General features: G+C 45.4%; 1 protein-coding gene across 2 annotated transcripts in view; it reads right to left on the bottom strand.

The window, feature by feature from the left end:
- Positions 1–19,872, bottom strand: part of PAX5 (paired box 5) — a 127,979-nt gene that overhangs the window by 44,838 nt on the left and 63,269 nt on the right. For both annotated transcript variants that reach the window (XM_039381688.1, XM_027723365.2), the window contains exon 7: positions 15,635–15,764. In XM_039381688.1, the coding sequence (XP_039237622.1) occupies positions 15,635–15,764 (130 nt within the window). The remainder of the gene's footprint in view (positions 1–15,634; positions 15,765–19,872) is intronic.

Below are 19,872 nucleotides of genomic sequence, written 5' to 3'. Positions count from 1 at the left end.
CAAGCCAGCTTCCATAGGCTCTGGAAAGGAAACAGAGCAAGGAATGCAGCCTAGAAGCACGGATGCAAAAAGGTGTGCATGGGACAGAGAAAAACATGGGCTTGTCCTCCTGCTCTGGTTACACCACTGGTGCCAATTATACAGATCTGCAGTTTTCACTCTTTCAAAAGGGATTCACTGCACATTAAGTGCTTTCCTCAGCAATCTGTGTTGATTTGGAAATGACATCAAGTGTTTCCTTTGAAGGCAAAAACCCCATGTGTCTACTTATCTGAGAGACCAGTTAGCCTCCTCCTGTCAAATCTACATGTTTAAAGGGGAGGGAAAAGAAATCTCACGTAAAAATAATGGGCTTGCCACCATGGCAGGTCTTAGACTAGAAAATGTTATTTTTTGGTCAAGTGCCATTCATCACTCAGTGTAATTCACAAGAAGCAATGAAATGAAACTTTAAAATAGAAACAATAAACCCAACTTTAAATAGTTCAGCATTACATAAATGCAGAACAAACCAAAATCAAAAGCCAAAATATAAAATAACAATCCTAAAACAAAACACCTCTTCCTGCTAAAATGAGGAAAGTGTGACTTTGGCTGTTTTTCTGCTACTGTGTAATATGCTTCTGCGTTTCATATCACCTCACATCTCAGGTCTGAACAGCCTTACACACCTCACAACCACCACCAAATTAAAGAAGGGTTTTTTTCATCCCATTATTTCTAAAATGTACTCTAGCTAGCACGCTACATTCAATGAATGAAAGAAGTAGGAGAATTAAACCACGCAATGAAACAGCTTTCTGACGAATAAAGCTATGGAAATTTTAGGCTCCATTTACTTCTCAATCTAATTTTGCCCTCCAATGCACATTATGTCTGAAATGGGATCTCATGTGGTTTGATCAGTGCTCTTAACGCATGCAGAAGCAACATATTCCCTTTATTGTTGTTTCCTTTCTGCAGCACAGCAATACTTCTTATAAGAGCAGCACAGCAGGCTCAGGGAGACTGTCTCCAGAGTAATCACTGTGCTGCTGGAAAGACGCAAGATGACCAAGATGATTAGCGCCTTGAAAAGTTTGTGATCAGGGGGATCCCTGTTCCTGCAACTGCCCAGCTAGGTGTTCAATACTCCACAAAAATCACAAGAGAGTCTGAGTTACCAAGAGATCTTTAAATAAAATATTTTTTCCTTTTGTTTCTTTTTCACTGTTTGAATTTTTGCAAAAGCCCAGAAGCTGTTTTCTATTCTCTCTTTGCAATAGAGGAGACTAAAAAGAAATAACCATCAATTTGTGAAGAGTTACAAACTCTTCTCACCGTAACAGGGCTCCAGACACTGGAACTATAGGAAAAAAACAAACAGTAGCAATTGTAGCGTAGAAACTAGAGGATTGTTAGCAATTTACTGTGGTGCCATGGATGCTCCCGAAAACTAATGGATATGTAGGGGGAGAGGTGGCTGACCTCCAACCTCTCCCTCTTCAAGAAATGGAAATGCAGAATGTTTCCAACCTCACATGTTCAGCCCATTTAACAAATCTCATTTATGAGTTTAGAAAAGGGATAAGCATGGCAAAGCCAGCCCTGGGGAGCAGTTCAGCACACTTTGCAGGTCCATAGCCTTGGCTCAAGCTGGGAGCTGCCCTTGGGACAGAGAAGCTGTTCCCAAGGGAGAGCATTCTTCAGTAGGGCTCAGACACCTTCAGGATTCAGTCTGGAGACTTGACCAAAAGATCTCGCTGTCCACAGACAACTCGGAGGCAGCAGCACAGGCAGCTGCCTTGCCTGTACCAGGCCATGAATCCATCTCTGGGACCTTCCCACAGCAGTGCATGAGGAAAAGCATGGAGACATCCCCTCCATCACTGTCTGCCACCACAGCCATTCCATGATGGGCATCTGAGGATGCTCCTGACCTGGTACCCTACACACCACGAGCATGGTTGCCACTAGCTAGGGGTGCTGGGCTGTGACAGGAACTGCCTGAAAAGGCCCTGCAGGTGCAGATGTCGCTCCAGAGCATCTGTACTATGATATATGATATGTGATCTGATATATGATTCCAGGCAGGGCAGCCCACCTCCTCCTCCCAGCCTGGCAGCTGAGGGTACACTGCCCTCAGGTCTGAGGACTACGCATGATGGCCTGGGGAGGCTCCTAGAATCCAGGCAAGCCTGTGTTGGCAGGCTGCTGAGCACTGGGTCCCTGACATGACCTGGTAGGCTGGGATGGCACTGGCAGGGAGGGGGCCTCATGCTCCCCAGCTGTGTATGGGAAAGCGGGAAAGCAGGCAACCAGGCAAGAGGGGAGGACATGGGTTTCCAGGCACCTTGCAAAGGACAGCAGTGACATCCAGAGGGCCTTTGCAAGCAGTGAGAGCAGAAGGAGAAGCTCAGGCATCACGCAAACCTGCCTTGATGGCAATCCCTTTGGTCCCAAGCCGGAGCAGTGAAACCCCCCAGCAGTGCCCACCCCAATGACTGACATTGTGCCAGCAGGTCACCACCTGGGGCTCTGGATGTCGAGCTGGGCTTGAGACAGCAGCAAAGTGCTGGGGCTGCAAGCACTTGGCCAGACACCAGGCAACCTAGGGCTTCACTGTCCCACCTGCTCTCATGCAGACAGACACCTTCCCATGCAGGGGAACCCTGTCAACACTGACATGGGTGGGCACGACCTGGCAGCCTACTGGCGCATCCAGAGACAGAAACACTTGAGCATATTAACAACTGGTTATTCAACTTGCTATACAAGCACAGACGGAAAGAAAACCCAACGGCTTCCACCAATCTTTTTGCAGCAACATTAAACCCATACTGATATTTTCATCTCACAAGAATCAGTATTTATGATCTGCATCTGGAATTAATCTGAGATGGAGACATTTCCAATCCAAGCATCATTGCTAATGTCATCGGCAGTTTTCCACTCACAAGAGAAATATCTACACCCTAGATTTCAACCTCCTAATTAGGGTTCAACAAAGTCCAGATCAACAATCCATGTACTATTTTTCTGATATTTCTGTAATGTTTTTTTTTAACCTGGAATAAGTTGAAAAGTTGAAATCAGGCACTATACCTGAATTCTGTGATGGAAATAGTGAAGCTGCGGAAATATTGTCACACTTGGATTTCACTGTTTTCCATTAAATATTTTCAGTTGTCAAGTTTGAAATATTTTATTCTCTTTAGTTGAAGGAACCTGAAACATCTCATTTGAAATCACTTTAAGACAAATTGATTTTTCTTCTGCCCTGTGCAGTAGCAGGATCAAGTTCAGATTTCCAAGTCTCACCTCTTTCTGAGCTGCCTGGTGAGTAGCCATCATCTCTCATAACATAGTAGATGTGTACCTCAACTGATGCACCATGTAGTTCAGAAAATAACACACATATGGATTACTTTATGGGAAGCAACCTTCAGTGAGTTCAGATTAGAGGAGAGAAGGAGATGGGGAACTGGATTTGCTCCAAGCCACAGTGGGAGATTCCCCTTCTGCCACATTAATGCAGGACTGAAGCAGCCCATGAGTACCAGCACCAGGATGGGGGGATGCTGCACTGGTGCCTAAGGTCATGGGGCATCTCCACCCATCCTGAGCGCCAGGGGCTTTGCAGCCTGCCTGGATCTGGGTAAGACACTCAGGGCTTGCCCTGTCCTCAGCCATCACCCTCCACCTGGGAGTTCCCAGCTCACATTTCTCACTGTCTGCACCACAGCTGAGGATGTCAAGCAGGGACAAAAGCAGGGTAGGAGAGTGGCCAGAGGAGGTCCCCGGTGCCCGTCACGGCATCAGGATTTATAACTGTATTAAATGGCATGACAGTTGGTCACAATAAATCCGCTCCCCTTCTTCCCAAATCAGAGACAATAAAAGCTTTGGCAGTGAAAGTCATTCATCATCATAAAGACTTCAGACGTTCCAGCCATCAATTTCACTCATATTCTTAATACACCAGAGAGGAGTGCTGGACTTTTAGGGGAAAAAAAAGAGGGGGAGAGAAGAAAGGGAAAAATAATTAAAAGAAAACATGACGAAAGATTGGACAGGAATAATTAGAAAGCTCAGAGAAAGGAGTGACTTCAGGACAGCACTTATGATGGGGGCAGAAGTGCTCTGCTCTCCACGGGGTATATGTGACACTGAGCAAAGCTGCCGGGTGTTCCTATCACCCCAGTGGGTCCACTGAGGAGGAGGGGCTGGGACCATGTTCTGGAGGGGTGACAGAATGCCACCCTGACTCCCCTCTTCTCTCCAGTCCTGTGGTGCCACCACTGGTCCCTGCTGCCGTGTAGTGGGGCCAGAGGAACGGTGATGAGCGCGGGGGCTGGCTCTGGTGGAGCACCAGCCTCACAGCAATGCCAGTGCCTTCCCCTCTGTGGGGGCTGCAGGTCCACTCTTCCTCAGCAGGAGGGACACCCCCCCATCAGAGGCCTGCTGCAGCTGAGGGGCCTCAGAGCAGCCGCCACAGAAAGGGAGTGCTTGGCTGAGGGTCTGCAGGCAGCGCCTTGCAGAGGAAAGCACAAAGGTAACTCTGCGGTCTATGAAGCCTCAGGTGAGGTGACACACAGAAGCAGTGGCTTTGCATTACTCCAAGGGGCCAAGCACGGGGACAGGCACCACTGCCTACCACACAGTAGTCGAGGCAGGAAGGTAGTGTCACACCCAAGGAGCATTATCCATGTCATAGTAGGGGGCCCACCGATACTTCGCTCATATCTTGAGAACTTAAGAGCTTCTTCATTAAAGCCTGAGTTGATATCAAGACTTGAAGGTAGTGAACACCCCAGCAGAACATGGACAAAATTTATCTCCTGAGTGGTGAGCCTGTGGCACTGCATGCTCAAGCCTGTTAAACAGCAGTGAACCCTTATACAATGAACAAGAGTGCACTTGGCCATGAGCTGGTGATCCCACCTCTACATGTCCCCAAAAGATCCAATGTACCTCCTGCAGCCTTGTGCATCCTCACAGTAGGAGACCACAGCAGCTACCTACACCTCTCATGACCAACTATTTGACTTCAGAGCTAACACTGGTCACTGTAGGGTGGATGAAGCCATGGGAATGCTCTGGAACAGGATGTAGGGATGCATGGAGCACCTCCTGGTGTGACCTCAGCAGCAACAGGCAAAACACAAATAGCAAAGGCACAGTCCTGCACTCCTTCACCCTGCACATGTGCAGCTTACATGACACATGTAACATATGTCCCTCTCACACCAGTTATTGCCAGTGTCTGCGCATTCCTGTGATGACTGTTCCCAGTGCAGTTCCACAGGGAAAGATGGGCAATGCTCTCCAGACATCTCAGGGGACATGTGCAACTCTGTCACCTGGACTAGGCTGGGCAAAGCCCTGGCTCAGCAAGATCAGTTCAAGTTTTGCCCTCATCCAGTGCCTATCTCACTAGCTTTTCTGTCCCTGCACCAGACTTGGACACATTTAGGACTGCCTGTACTGGCTAGCATAGGCAGGTCAGGCAGCACAGGCAGCACAGGACACAGCTCCACTGTGAGCAGCTACTGGGCCTGTTCAAGGTTACATCAATGCCTGGGAAAAGTTTTTGTCTATATTTCATAATTATAATTATATTAACAAAGACAGAAGGAGCAAAACCAAGGCCTCTGTTTAGCACCAAAAGTCTGATTTGCTGACAAAGCAAGTCTCATCCACATCCCCCAACATCCCACACGTCTTTTGGACTTCGCAATTAGTACAACTGCAGCAGCATCTGCTGCCTTCACACCACACTCTTCCAAACCCTAGATCCTCCTGCAATCCTTAATTACCAACAGTCCAGGATCATCCTTCCCACAGAGAATCCTCACATATGGGGAGGCCGCCAGGTCTGAACCCACAACTGCCAGAGCTGAAGCCTGCTGGGGAGGGGACAACCCACATATGACCCCTCTCTAGAGGAATACTGTTGATACACAAGCCTTTTTTCAGGAACTAGTGCTCAGAAAAAGGTACAGTGTCATCATAGAGCTGCTGAGCTCAAGGAATTCAGGCTGTTGCAAAGAATGTAGGATGAAAAGAAAAGCTCCAGAGGGACCCTGACACTCCTTTCACTCTTTTAACTGAATTCAGTTTTCAGCCACCTCTTTGTGAAAATCCCAAGCCAGGTGTCAAGTCTGTGGCAGCACAGGCAGTGCCTGTCCATGATGATTCTCGAGGGATTTCCACAAACAATATTCCCCATGCTGGTAGATGTGCCAGTTCCATTAAGCAGCTCAAAACCAGGCAACTCATATTTTGAGTGCCAGTGATGTTTTTCCTTTTTTTCCACTGCATTTTACTTTTTGCATTTTTTTTAATTACAGTTTAACATTTTTATGAGAAATAATACCAAAACCTGAAATTCACACATTTTTAGCCTGATATAATACAAAGTCAAGAAGAAACAATGGTACATTACCAAAAAAAAAGCCCCAGGTAGATTTATAAAATCTCTATTCACAGCTAACACAGTCTTTTCCAAGGACAGCACTACAGGAAGAGCTCTTTCACAAAATATAATAGAGAACATAAGCAAGAGCTTTCCTCACAAAATATGCAGCAGCACTATTAAAACAAGATTTTGAACACTTTACACTTTGTAGCTTTTCTTTCTTGAATCCTTTACAGTTTCTCTCAGATTTCTCCTAGATTAAAAAAAAGGCATGGTGCCATTTCTAGAGGATGATAGGAAGGTGAGAGCAGGCAGCAGACAGCAAGAGTACTTGTGGCATGCTCTCCATTGCCCAGGGGTGCCCTGGAATGATCTTTGTTTTACCATTCCCTCTACTCCCTTTCCAGCACTGCTAAGGCCACCATTAACCGTGCCCCCAATGCTACATTCACAGGGCTTTTAAATCCTTTCAGGAAAGGGGACTCACCACTGCCCTAGGCAGCCTGTGCCAGGGCTGGACAACCCTTTTGGTGAAGATATTTTCCCAATATCAAACCTAAACCTTCCCTGAGACAACTTGAGGCCATTTCCTCTCATTCTGTCACCATTTCTCTGGGAGCAGAGCCCAACTCCCACCTGGCTCCAACCCTCCTGTCAGGGAGTCTTAGAGAGTGAGAGGGTCCCTCCTGAGCCTCTTTTTCTCCAGACTGAGCCCCCTGAGCTTCCTCAGCCACTACACATCAAAATTGTTCTCCAGACCTTTCCCCAGCTCCATTGCTTGTCATTGGACACACTCCAGCACCTTTTGGAGGTGTTTTCAACACTATCATCAAAACAATTACCTTGTCCTAGAAGCAATTTCTGTAGCCTGACTCAAACTGCCATTAGACTTTATTTTTGTGTTGTGCAGATACACAGATGCCAACACATCTCCCTACTCACCTGGAAATATCATTTTGGTGGCCTGCAACAGACACTCTCAGATGTTTTGTTATTGTTCTGGGCCAAAAAAAGGAATTTAGGAAACATTTATGCTAACTCTAGCTTTTTCCTTTCTTTTTTTTTCTTTCATTTTTCTTTTTTTTTCATTATTTCCAGTTTGGAGATCTATAGGAGATTTACATAATTTCTCTGGCAGTGAGAAGTGCCGCCTGTGGGTTGAACTGGCCTTGGATGCCCTAAAGCCACCAGCCAGCTCTGCACACCTGAAACCCTGGTTGCCATGGTGGTGGGTGGCACAGGTGGGTGAGAGTCCCCAGGATCCAAACACCAGCACAAGGCTGTGCATGTACCCAGCAGGACATTTTCCACCCGTGGGTGCAGAGTTGGTTTGATGCCCTTTTTTTTTTTTTTTTAGGGCATTTCAGACCAGGGTAAAACAAGAAGAGGCTGCTCAGCATGTTTGCAGACCAAGCCCCAGCCCTGCCGCAATCAGGGCAACACAGGGGCACCAGAACCCTCTTGTCTTAATCCTCTTGCCATCGCTGCTTTATTTAAAATTGTATTTATTATCCATACCACAGCGGTATTGGGGACAGGGGGAAACAGATTTAATTAATTAGAGATTGCAAAATCCTTAAGTAAAAGATGCTATGTAAATGCAAATTGTTATTATACATGCGTTGCACCAAAACATGTTTACCACAGTTAAATTCGACATTTAAATCCACGGCCAAACTCCCAACAGAGTCAGGCTGTACATCATCAAAAGAGGCAGTTAATAGCCTGAGTCTTAGTGGGGTACAAGTGCCCTCGTTTGCTTTCTCAAATGCGCTTGTTCTTTTTTAATGGCAAGATAAGAATTCATAAAAATGGAAAAACTCAACAGTGTTGCACTTAGACTCTGTACTGTCATTAAAACTGGCACTTTCGTTTTTCAGACTGGTTGCCTTTCCACGGAAGGTTATGTGGCCTTTTTTCAAGTCTTTAACATGACAGGCCCTATTGGGAGTGACAAAGAGATTATTGGAAAACGCATCTGTACTTTTATCTATTAAATGTAGAAACTAAGCTGTAAATCTTAGCATTATGCTTCACTGGAAATCAGCCATCTACCAACACCAATTTGCACTTCAGATCAGTCCCACAGAAATCAAAGTATAAGTCAGTGATAATGTTTAAACACAGATCAACATTTCCATGTTGGGACAGATTATATGACCAAAATAGAGTGGCCTCAGAAGAAGATTTTTTTATTATTGCCATAGACAATATATATTGCTATAGACAACTAGACAACAACAACAACACAAACAAACAAACCAAAACAAACAGAAAAAGCATTTTTCCAGAAGAAAAAGCAATTTCAACCAAATCAAACCTTCTCTTTACTTTCTTCAAAACCATGTTGATTTGGGGATAGGGCAGTGAGTGGAGAAAAAAAAGGAAGAAGGAATTGTGAAAATTTCACATAAGTCTTATTTCAAAGAGCTGGAACAGGAAGTATAAATTGAAACTACTTTTTATTATTAGAAATGCAAATATTTTTTAATTTGAAACCAAAATAATTGAAATACTTTCATTCAGCTGGTGAAAACACTGCTGGAAAACTGTTGTTGACCATTAGCTGGATAACAGTTCCCTCCAGGACTTTTGTGTGACCCTTCTTTCTCTGTGGGCCAGGTCCATTCCACCCACACAGGTCCAGCATAAGCTAAGCACTCTTCATTCTCTCGACAGCCATTGGAAAGACCCAGCCACCCACTGATAAGGCTCACTAACTTTATATCCAAAATTAATGAGAAAAGACACCTTCTAGTCCTAATTCAATATCTAATCTCTAACCTGTGGAGAGAGGAAGACTTCCCCAGACCCCTCGACCCAAATGCTGTTTTCTAGGGTTGTTCAGATGAATCCTCCATCCACAGGCTGAGAAAGATCTGTTACTCAGATCTTCTGGAAATGATCTGCGTCTCACTGCCACTTGATTTCTTGTTGAAAAAAACAAGAAGTCCTTTTGGATTGCATTGAGCTAAATGCTGAAATCTATTGGGGTTTTATCCTGGCAAGAGATCAGACTGGAATTTTAGAGAAGCAACTCCTTTCCTCCTATTGAAGGCATCAGAATCCATAGTGGCTACCAATACTAAAGTCCTCAGGGAGAATTTGATTTTGGCATGGTTTCCAGTCTAACTGCACTACCACCGTGCCTAGCTTCAGAAGTGACCAGTAGTATCTGCCATTCAACAAAACCTAGCAAAACACTGGCTCATAAATTGCAGTCACAGCACAATGGGATGAACAAAGAAGAATGAAGAGTTAGGAAGCAGATGAGACTGAGCACTCCTAAGGAAAAACACACTGAGAGGCTGGGTGAGGACTGTATGTCACAGCAGAATAGTAACAAGAAACATCTGGTCCTTTGACCTGCATTTATCCCATTTTAGCATCTTTGTTCCCTAACTACAAAAATGGAACATAATTCTCAGGAATATGGATTGTTATTCCTTACTCTCCCTGCATGGGTGTATAAGCTATGAGGAGGACCAAATGAGCAAAAGCTGATGGAGGTGTGCCCGCACGAAAGAAGATCAGCCTCCTCTACTCCAACATCTGGCAGAGGAACCAAACCAAAGCCCCCTGACAACACTTTACCCTGCGATGCTTCTTTTAATAGAGTGATACAGAGTTCACATCGTACCCCACTGCAGTGAATCATGCTGCTCTGCCCCTGGGTGAGGCTGGCTGACAGCCACTCTTGGCTCTGCCACTGCAAACCGACCCCATTGCCAGACACAGCCAGGGTTGCTGTGGGTTGATCAATCCACCCTTGGCACTGTATTGGAGAGCCACATAAAGGTGCCAGCTTAACATGGCTTTGTCCTCTCAGAGTGATACCAACCACGCTGAAATCAGCAAGTGGGAGCAGGAAAAATGCATGTGCAGGTAATTAGTAACAATCACAGGCTGCTTGGAAACTGCTGACGACAGCAGTAATGAACTGTCATTGGCTTGTAAATGGAGAGAACACTTAGGGACTGTGGCAGCACACAGTGATGGAAGGGGTTTCTTTAAACTTAATATTTAATGTGGCATAAAATTGATGCAGAGAAAGCGAGTGGTTCTTTAATCAGATATATTTGGCTGGTGGTCCATAATACAACAGAGTTGGTGGCTGAAGCAATACTGAGAGCTGTCACTAAATTTTTCCTTAGCAGCAAGTATTAGCATGAATGCCAATGTTTCAGCAATCCTTTGGTTTTCAAGAACCATTCCAAATGTTTGGATATGCCAGCTAGCTGAGAGAAATTTTACATTTTCTATCCATAACTGCATAGAAGATCTTTGTCATCTCAAACCTTTGCCAGCTACATCACAGCCTGGCAACAAGAACAACGAAAAACTGTAATCATAGTTCACTCAAGACCTCTGTTCTCAGACTTATTTCCATTATATTCTTTTACAGTCTGTCTTACAGATTTAAGACTGACAAGATGAAGTAGACTTAGTTCTCTTAGCGTATGGCAGCTCAGACTGCTCCAGACTTTCTCATAAAAACTGATTAAGCTTGAATAGCAGATATAGTTATCGAAAGGACATAAGTGTTCTTGGCTCAAACTCCTGTTTTTCATATTTCAAGTTACTTACCCACTTTTCAGCCTTACCAATAGCCTTATTCTTTATTGAAGCATCATGCAATCGTGTTCACAGCTTTGCTTCACACACACCAGAAGAGTTCCTGGTACAAGTGACACAGCTGCTTTGGATACCACAACTCATTTGCCAATGTTTTAAGCAGCTCTAGGTCTTATGAACGTGAAGCTTTTACAAAAGTGTTTATAATCTGGAATGTCAACTGAGAAGTGAGGTCAGTCTCAAGGCATTAGCAACACTAGATACAGACTTTGATCATTTTGTGGACTTTTATCCAACTAACTCTCACTTTTTTACCTGAAAACACACTATCTAGCATGACTAAAACATGCTGTCCCCCAAGGCTTTTAGTCTCCTTCTCTGAGTTTGATCAGATAAATCACAGCCTTTCTGGAACAAGCAAGAGTGGAAACACTCAAAAAAGGGTGAAGAAATTAAAAGCAATGCAACTTCCTGAATCTCAAGAGAAGACCAGAGATCAGGTTGGCCCCTCCTCCTCCAATGACAAGCAGTTCACAAATGAAATGCCATCACAGATCTGCAAGACTTGGACTCTGGATGGCCAGACTGAGGGGGACCCAGAACCAGGAGCTGGCTCTGGCAAGACTTCTCTCATGAACCAGGGTATGACCACTGAAGTAGGTCAGCTGATCCAAAGCTGACCGTCCTCCAGGGGTTGCTGCCTTATCGATTACCTACCTCTACCCACCCAGCCCAGCCCTAGAACGCTAAACCACCACTGAATTTTACCACAGCTTTAGTCAGACAACAGACAACTGAAGAAACTCTGAGAAGGCAGAGTAGGTGGTGTGTTTGCAGACATTTCTCGGACCTTGCACTCGTAACCACCATTGTGCACCATTTCCCAGTTCCTGATTTTCAGAGGTACCTATCACAGATGAAAGTCCTGTGGCAATACACAGCTTGTGGTTACAATGGAAATAGGGTCAATAAAAGTGCATCCTTTTCCAAATCCCTTATCCTACTGAGGAAATAGGCTGGGAAAAGAGCTGTGACTGAAGAAATGGGTTAATTTTGGGGAGAAAATAGAGAAGTCTGTCCAGAACTAAAGTGAGAAATGCATCATCAAACGTGCTATAATGGACACACCTTGCACATTACAAAGCATGGCTTGCTGCTGAAGCCCTCCTGCTCCTGACAGTCTGCACATCCTTTCAGCTCCTCAGGAAAGAATCAGGGCAGGGGGCATGACTTGGGCGTATGGTACGTGCCTAGTGCTATACAATCCAGATTGTTATATAGACTTCTGAGCACTTCTAGAGCATATCCAGCACAAAACAATTCCTATGGCTATTTAAAAAGGAGGGAGGATAGCAGCTAGACAGCCCCCTCCAAAAATATATCAAGAGGCATACATTTTAAAAGGATTTTGGTATGCTCGTGTAAATCTAAGTTTTATGAATGCAGATGATAGAAGACTATACAGCACTATCAAACTAAAGATATAAATACCCACTGTCTTGAAAAACATGTTCTGTTGTAGCTCTCACTCTGTCATATTTAAGACTGATGGCAGCTTTTTTCTAGAGCTGCTGCTCATAAAGTCTGCTCCATGTTTTTGAGGACAAGTAGCAAATTTAACATTTGGAACTTTTGCTCAAGTGCAGGTAACACCACAGGGACAACCTCTATAAAATCAATACTGAGCTCTGCAGTGTCACCTCTGTAGTTGGTTTTGCTCTAATAAATGACCAGCTAGCTCACCACATTCTAAGGAGGTAGCAACATGAGACACGCGAGAAGTGTTTAAACAAGTGTAAAAGAAGAAGTGCTGCTGATGTACCAGCCAAAACAACAGCTCTTGGCTGAACCTCATTTTGGCCAGGTGCAGATCCTGGATGGGCAGTTCCTTAGAAGACAACAGAAGTGAGGGAGCATTCAGTTTCTCTATTATCATCTTGGTTTCCTAACTTTGGCCCATGATAATGCAGCTCAGTAATCTCCTGCTACTTTGCCTCTCCCCAGGGACACAGCTCCCATCAGCTCCCACTGCACACTGTGGACACTCCCAGGCGGGAGATGCCCGCAGTACCTGCTCATGCAGTTAGAGGTGCTGCCAGGCTGCACAAATGTCTAACAGGGCACAAGGTTTGTCATGGGACAAGCACTCAGGAGAAGGAACTAAAGGTAGCAGAATGCCCATGATGGACTGAGACAGCCTGGGTCTTCTGCAGTGAGCAGCACTTCAGGCTTCAAAGAGAAATGCAGGGAATCATAGAATCATTTAAGCTGGAGTTCTGCAGCAGACAAGTGAGAATAAATTGCCTGAGGAGAAATTACTTTTTAACCTTCATAGGCTGTATGAGTGACTTATGACGACCAGCATGACGATTCATGTTTCTTCTTACATATTCCTTTCAGTTTCCTTCTATTCTATGATTCTATAAACAGCACAGACTCATAGAATCATAGAGTGAATTGCATTGGAAAAGTTCTCTAGTTCCACCCCCTTGCATGGACAGGAACACCTTCCACTGGACCAGGTTACTCCAAGCCCTGTCCAATGTGACCTTGAACACCTCCAGGGATGGGGCATCTACAACCTCTCTGGGCAACTTGTGCCAGTGCCTCATCACCCTCACAGTAAAGAATTTTTCCCAATATCTAATCTAAACCTATTCTCTTTCAGTTTAAATCCATTTTCCTTTGTCCTGTCACTCCAGGCCCTTGCAAATAGTCTCTCTCTATCTGTCTTGTAGGCTCCCTTTAGTTACTGGAAGACTGCAGTTAGGTCATACTGAAGCTTCTCTTCTCCAGGCTGAACAATCCTAGTTCTCTCAGCCTTTCCTTACAGCAGAGGTGCTCCATCCTTTTAATCAACTTGATGGCCTCCTCTGGACTCACTCCAACAGGTCCATGTCCTTCCCATGCTGGGGGCCCCAGAGCTGGAGGCAGCACTGCAGGTGGGGTCTCACCTGAGTGGGGCAGAGGAACAGAATCCCCCCACCCTTACCTGCTGCCCACACTATGAGATCAGCCCAGGACACAGGGGGTTTCTGTGCTGCCAGCACATATGACCACGCCATGTCCAGCCTCTCCCCCAGCAGCACCCCCAGGTCCTCCTCCCCAGGGCTTCTCTCAATCTGCTCATCCCCAGCCTGGATCGATCCCGAGGGCTGCCCTGACCCAGGTGAGCGCCAGCACTTGGCCTTGTTAAACTGCATGAGATTCCCATGGGCCACTTCTTGAGCTTGTCCAGGTTCCTCTGGATGGCTCTGTCCTTCAGGAATGTCACCTGCACCCTCAGCTTGGTGTCAATTGGTGAAGATGCCTTCAATCCCTTTGTCTACATAATTAATGAAGATATTAAATAACACTGATATTGATAATGATTAATAATGAAGATATTAAATAAAACTGATCCCAGTACAGACCTATGAAAGACATAAATATATCTGTATCAATGCTCTATCTCCTTATCTCGTATAAGCCACATACATCTCCAGGAGTCCCTCGTTCTGTCCATCCATCCCTAGGTCACACTGACAACTGAAGGGTCCCCAGACACCTTTCTTACCTATGAGTCCACCACTGAAACCACCCACCCAGTACCAAACACGTATTAAAATAAGTCTCCCCGTTGCCACTTCAAGATACATATGATTTTTTTAATACTTCTTCTAACTCTCTTATTTCTTTTGAATCTTCCTAAACTTTTGCTGAGAAAAGCCAAAGGCTAATGTTGTATTGGGGTAAAACAATTCTCTAACAATTGTTTTCAAAACTGCTCCTGTCCTAGATGAGACTTTAGGGCTTTAAAGATACAGAAATACTACACGAAAAACAGTATCATCTTCCCTTGTAGCAACAAAATAAAGAATTGCATGCAATCTTTGGCAAAACAGAAAAAAATCCAATAAAATTTGCACAAGTTAGACACAGCAGTAACAAACAGAGGTAACATTATATTAAACACAGAGCCTTACATTTTCAAATTCCTCATTTTTTCTGATTTGCACAACTCATTTGGGACACAGTTTAATCATTTTCTTACCATTTGGCCAATCTCCTTCCAAGCAGTGTGGTCAGCCCCAAATAACTACGTAACCAAAGCACTTATCAATCTCTGTTTCTTAACTCTTGCCATATGTCTGCTGAACAAAAGCAGATGATGTGTTGTTCCCTGGATAAACAGCCTTTGCTTTTCATTTAAATGCTTAGCCTTATTGCATAGTTACAACTCTAGAAATGGTACAAAACATGAGCATTTGTAGGAATTAATAGCAGCCAAAATTCACATTTGTTTGAACTGTCATAAAAACCTTGTCCACTCAAACACACCAGGCGTATTTATGAAAAATGAGCACCAAAGCCCAAAGGCAGAGGCAAGCATTCTGCTTTTTGGTGACACAGTGGTACTCAGGATGCAGGTTTGGAGTAGAGGGGCAAAGCCTTGGAGTGAAGGGATAGATACATCATTTGTTGGCTACAAGCAAACACAAACGATTTACACAAGACTTTCAACTGACTTTCAATAGAGCTGCTCTGAAACCACATTTTAAAATAGACTTTTGAGAAAATGACTCCACGTCTGACACAATTATTCCATAAAGGGCCTCTCCCTACAATGTGCAGGCATAGACAATTCATGTCACTTATCGGTGTTAGAAAATTGCTTACCTGTAACTATAGGATAGGACTGAGGCCCAGGAACACTCGCTCCCAAATCTGCAGAAGTAGGGCTGGTTATATTTGCCTTCATGTCATCCAATCCACTAGCTAGTGAGGCCATGGCTGAGTATTCAGTTGCCTGGAAAAAGAAACAAAAGGCATTTTAGTGATAATAAATTTACTATTCAAGAGCTTTTACCTGTGCGACAGAAAGTAGGTGCAATATAGAACTCAAAAATCCTTTGTTCTGCCAGTTTTAAGGCAATGCCCAGTTACATGGGGCTTTCAGCACTCAGTCTGCTCAATAAGTGGGTTGGTGCTTATCACCACTGTTCTTGGAGAACACTAAAACGGGCTTTCTTTATAAAACAAAAGCCAAACTCATCAATACATAACAAGATTTTCTTGAAGGTGGAAATTTTGTAGAATAACTGCCAAGTGCAAGTTACTTGCTTGTTAGAGAAAAATGTCCTTGCCTGTTAACCTGAACTCTCCATATTTCAGTGGTGGCACTTGAGTGGACATGCACTAACAAGAAGGGAGGAATGGCATATCCCATTTCCCACATTTCTTCATTGTCTCACAAGAAAGTGCACATACATATTAATGTTTGCTTAATGGATGCATTCATAGCCAACTGTTCCTAAATCGAAATTATTTAAAAATAAATCACCTGACTGTAGTAAGGACGCTGTCTCATTTCAAGGGAATTTCTTAATTTCATTAGCCAAAGGTATTGTAAATGAGCACAGGTCCCAAGAAATAAAACCATTTGTGTCCCGTAACCTGTGTAAGTCCCTGTAGCTACAGCAATCTACAGTCAGTTTGGAGGATATACGTGTATATGGCACAAAGCTTATCTTCATTTGCCTTATTTCCATGACTTCTTATAGTCAGGATCATTCTCACAAAACTGGGAAGTTTCCTCATAAAGCTCTCCCTTCCCTGCTCCTATCTGCCCTTTAAGTTTTAATCTCTTATTTGTGAGATGGCAATCATGCCCATAACAAGTGGAGGATGATAATTTCAAGCTAAGAATGGCAATAGGAACAGATAAACTAAAGAGCAACCACTGTGAGGCCAATCCCTGCTGAATTCCTGAAGATTAAGTCAATGCAGAAGCTGCACAGAGGTGAAGAAATGCTGGGGAAATCAGGATCACGTGGGGTTTATTTTGAGTGACCAAAACAAAAATCAGAGTATCACAGAATCCTAGACTGGTTTGTGTGGGAAGGGACCTTAAAGACAATCTTATTCCACCCCCTACCATGGACAGGAACACCTTCCACTACACCAGGTTGCTCAAAGTCCCATCCAACTTGGCCTTGAACAGGGATGGGACATCCAAAAAAGTTAACTTTTTTTTCAAGGAAACAAAATCTGGTCTGAGTGAATACATCCTTCTCCCCCTTGCAAGTTTGTCCAAGAACCCAGCACACAATCTGGTGCTTGCCACTAACACAACACTTTGGGTCAAATATACCTGTTAATGTCTCTGTTGCCCACCTCTCACTCAAACAGAAGTTAATTTACCTGGATAATTATGTATTAGCAGGTCTGTGTAATAAACATGTATTTTCTGGAGTACAGTCTGACACCTTGAAGGTTCCCCTGTATAAATCCCTTGCAGATGTGTGTGCCAAATGCATTTTGCGAGGGACTAGCCCCTGGCCACCCTTGTCCTGCACCCAGCCCATGGATCAGAGTCCTCTGACTCATCTTGTAGGCTCCTCCCTAACCTTTGCATTAAAGCTGTCCTGTTCCTCAGTCCTTTTAGCTCATTCCTTCTCTGACACCCTCCATACCCTCATGTTTGCCTTGCCTTCATGCACCCAGCCCCTTTCATCTGCCACCACTGCCTCAAAGGCACCCACACCTCTGTCTCATCCCCCATTTCTGCCCATTGCAGAGGATGGGCCCAGGAACATCCCTCCTCTGAGGAGGGTGCCAGTGATGGTCCCAGCCTTCCTCCTTCCTATAAGTGCAACCAAAGCTCCTTCTTCTCACTTCACATCACACCAAGGTGCATTTCTCAGTCTTCCAACATCAGTCTGAGCTCTCCTACATCTCCAACCCCACCTTCCCTTATTCAGAGTAAATGCACATGCGGCAACGCTGCTGGGTTTTTTCTGTCCACAAAACCCTGATCTAACAAGACACCAGACAAACAACAGCCCTGCAGAGGCATTCCAAGCAACTGATGATGCATGAGCATGGATGGGCTGGCAGCACAGCAGAGAAAAAAACCTGTCTTTGTGTGCTGCTGTTTGGTATTTCTGATATCTGGAGAAGAGCACACACCAATTCCTGGAGAAGGATGCCTGATTTTACCACGTTGTTCTATGAAAGCCACAACCCCACCATATCCAGACTGGAAAATCTCTTCGTACTCTCCCATGGGGCACTGATCCACTGCCCCCAATGAGCAGGGAATGAATGTGGCTTCCCACTTACAAAGTGGGAGCTACAAACTTGTAGTTTGGGAGGAAGCATCCAGCTGGGATGGGACTCTTGCCACAGGCTGGGTCATGCAAGACAACTGGGGTGGCGGTTGCACATCTAAACCCTGCCACCAAAAGCAGCTTTTGGAACTGCTGATCCTTGCACAAACCCAACTGGAACCAGCCTGAGCCCCTGCCTGCAAATCTCCAACAACTCCACAGCTTGCTTCCCTTCAAAGGTCCAAGGAAATGTCATGGGGAAAGCAGGACCAGAGTTAAAAGCTTTAACTGTAATGACCTCAAAACATTATGCCAACGAACCATGAGCTGGTCCTTCAAGCTCAGAGAGACTAATCAGTTCCAGTGCCAGAAGCAAGCAGTGATCAGGGTGTAGCACACCCTGTCAGAGGTCAGGACAATGGTACCCCGTGCTCTTCTGTGTCACTGCACCGCAGAGAGTTGGAGCAATGTCAGCGGCACAGCTCCAAACCATGGAACCACATCTGTGGACTGGAGAGACTGGAAGCATTGTAGTTGCTGAGCACAGTGTGGAGGGAGAGCCCACAGTCAGGCAGTGCTGTGGGAGGAATGAGAAGGCGTAAGGTAGAGATGTGCAAAATGGAGATCTGGAGTCCCTCCCTGCTTTTGGTCCAAATAATTTGCTGCAGACAGGAACTGCACCTCTTTTACAATGGCCCAGCAACATTTTCCTAGAGGTAAGAATAGCAAGATTTTCGGGGATTTTCCAGATGCTTTCCAGTGCCCAGATCACTCCTTGAAGCCACCAGCAACTGAACACCAGCAGCCACATGGACCAGGCACCAACCACTCCTTCCAGCACCCAGGCTGAGGGGCTGCTGACCCCTCTCTGCTTATGCTGTCCCAGTGGAGGACTGATCATCAATATCACATCTACCTCTGCAGTAGCAGTTCCCACTGCACAGCAGAGGGGGTGTGGTCAGGGCCATCAGCAGCAGGCTGGCACAGTGGCTGTGATCAACACTTGGCTGTGGGCGGAGAAGACACACCACTGCCAATGGTGAGAGACTGGGGAGAGGCGACAGTCAGCAGAAGCATCTTTTGGCCCATGAGGAGAGAAGAGCCACAGGTGCAGAGCAGAGGAGCCTTCACCCTAAAACCAGCTAGTGGGTGCTGCCTGCAGCTCTTCTCACCCCCGTGGAGGGGCAAGGGGACCCCAGTACCCCATGAAGAAGCACAAGCCTCTCTATCACTGTGGCTTCACAATGCTGGGTGTTGACCCACTCCTGAGAGGTAAAGCGATGTCCCCTCTTCCCGCTCCCCCCAGGCAGAGCTCTTTCTTTCAGGCACCCCATTCAGAGAGGAGAACCAACCCCAGGGGGAGGCAGTGCTTGTGGAGCAGCCCCTCACTCCATGGCCCCATTGAGACTCTCCTGCCAACTCTTCCCAGGAGCTTCTCCAGCTGGTCAGGGAGGGGCAGCAGAAGGGGTCTCAGACTTGGCTCCTGCACCAGTGACCTGGCACTGCTGCTGGTGAGGAGCAGCTCAAAATGACGATCATGGTTAGGGGTCCCTCCTCGCGCAGCCAGAAGCCTGACCTTCTGCTTGGTATGTGAAAAAGCAAGAGTCGGGTGTTCAGTACCCTAGAAATTACCTGAAAAATGACTGCCTGCGGTTGTACCACGCACTGTCTCATCAGCATGGAGCACCACTGCCATAGCATGGAGGAGAGAAAACACAGACATGTGAAACGAGGAATAATATAAAGGAGAGAATGAGAAGCTCAAACTGAAAGGAGGGGCAAGACCAGATCTCCTGTGTCTCCCGT

Source organism: Pipra filicauda, unplaced genomic scaffold (genome assembly GCF_003945595.2).
Source record: "Pipra filicauda isolate LSUMZ 115617 unplaced genomic scaffold, ASM394559v2 scaffold236_size1216567_pilon, whole genome shotgun sequence".
Taxonomy (NCBI): Eukaryota; Metazoa; Chordata; class Aves; order Passeriformes; family Pipridae; genus Pipra; species Pipra filicauda.
Note: the sequence above shows the minus strand (reverse complement) of the source record. Positions and strands in the feature narration are given on the sequence as shown.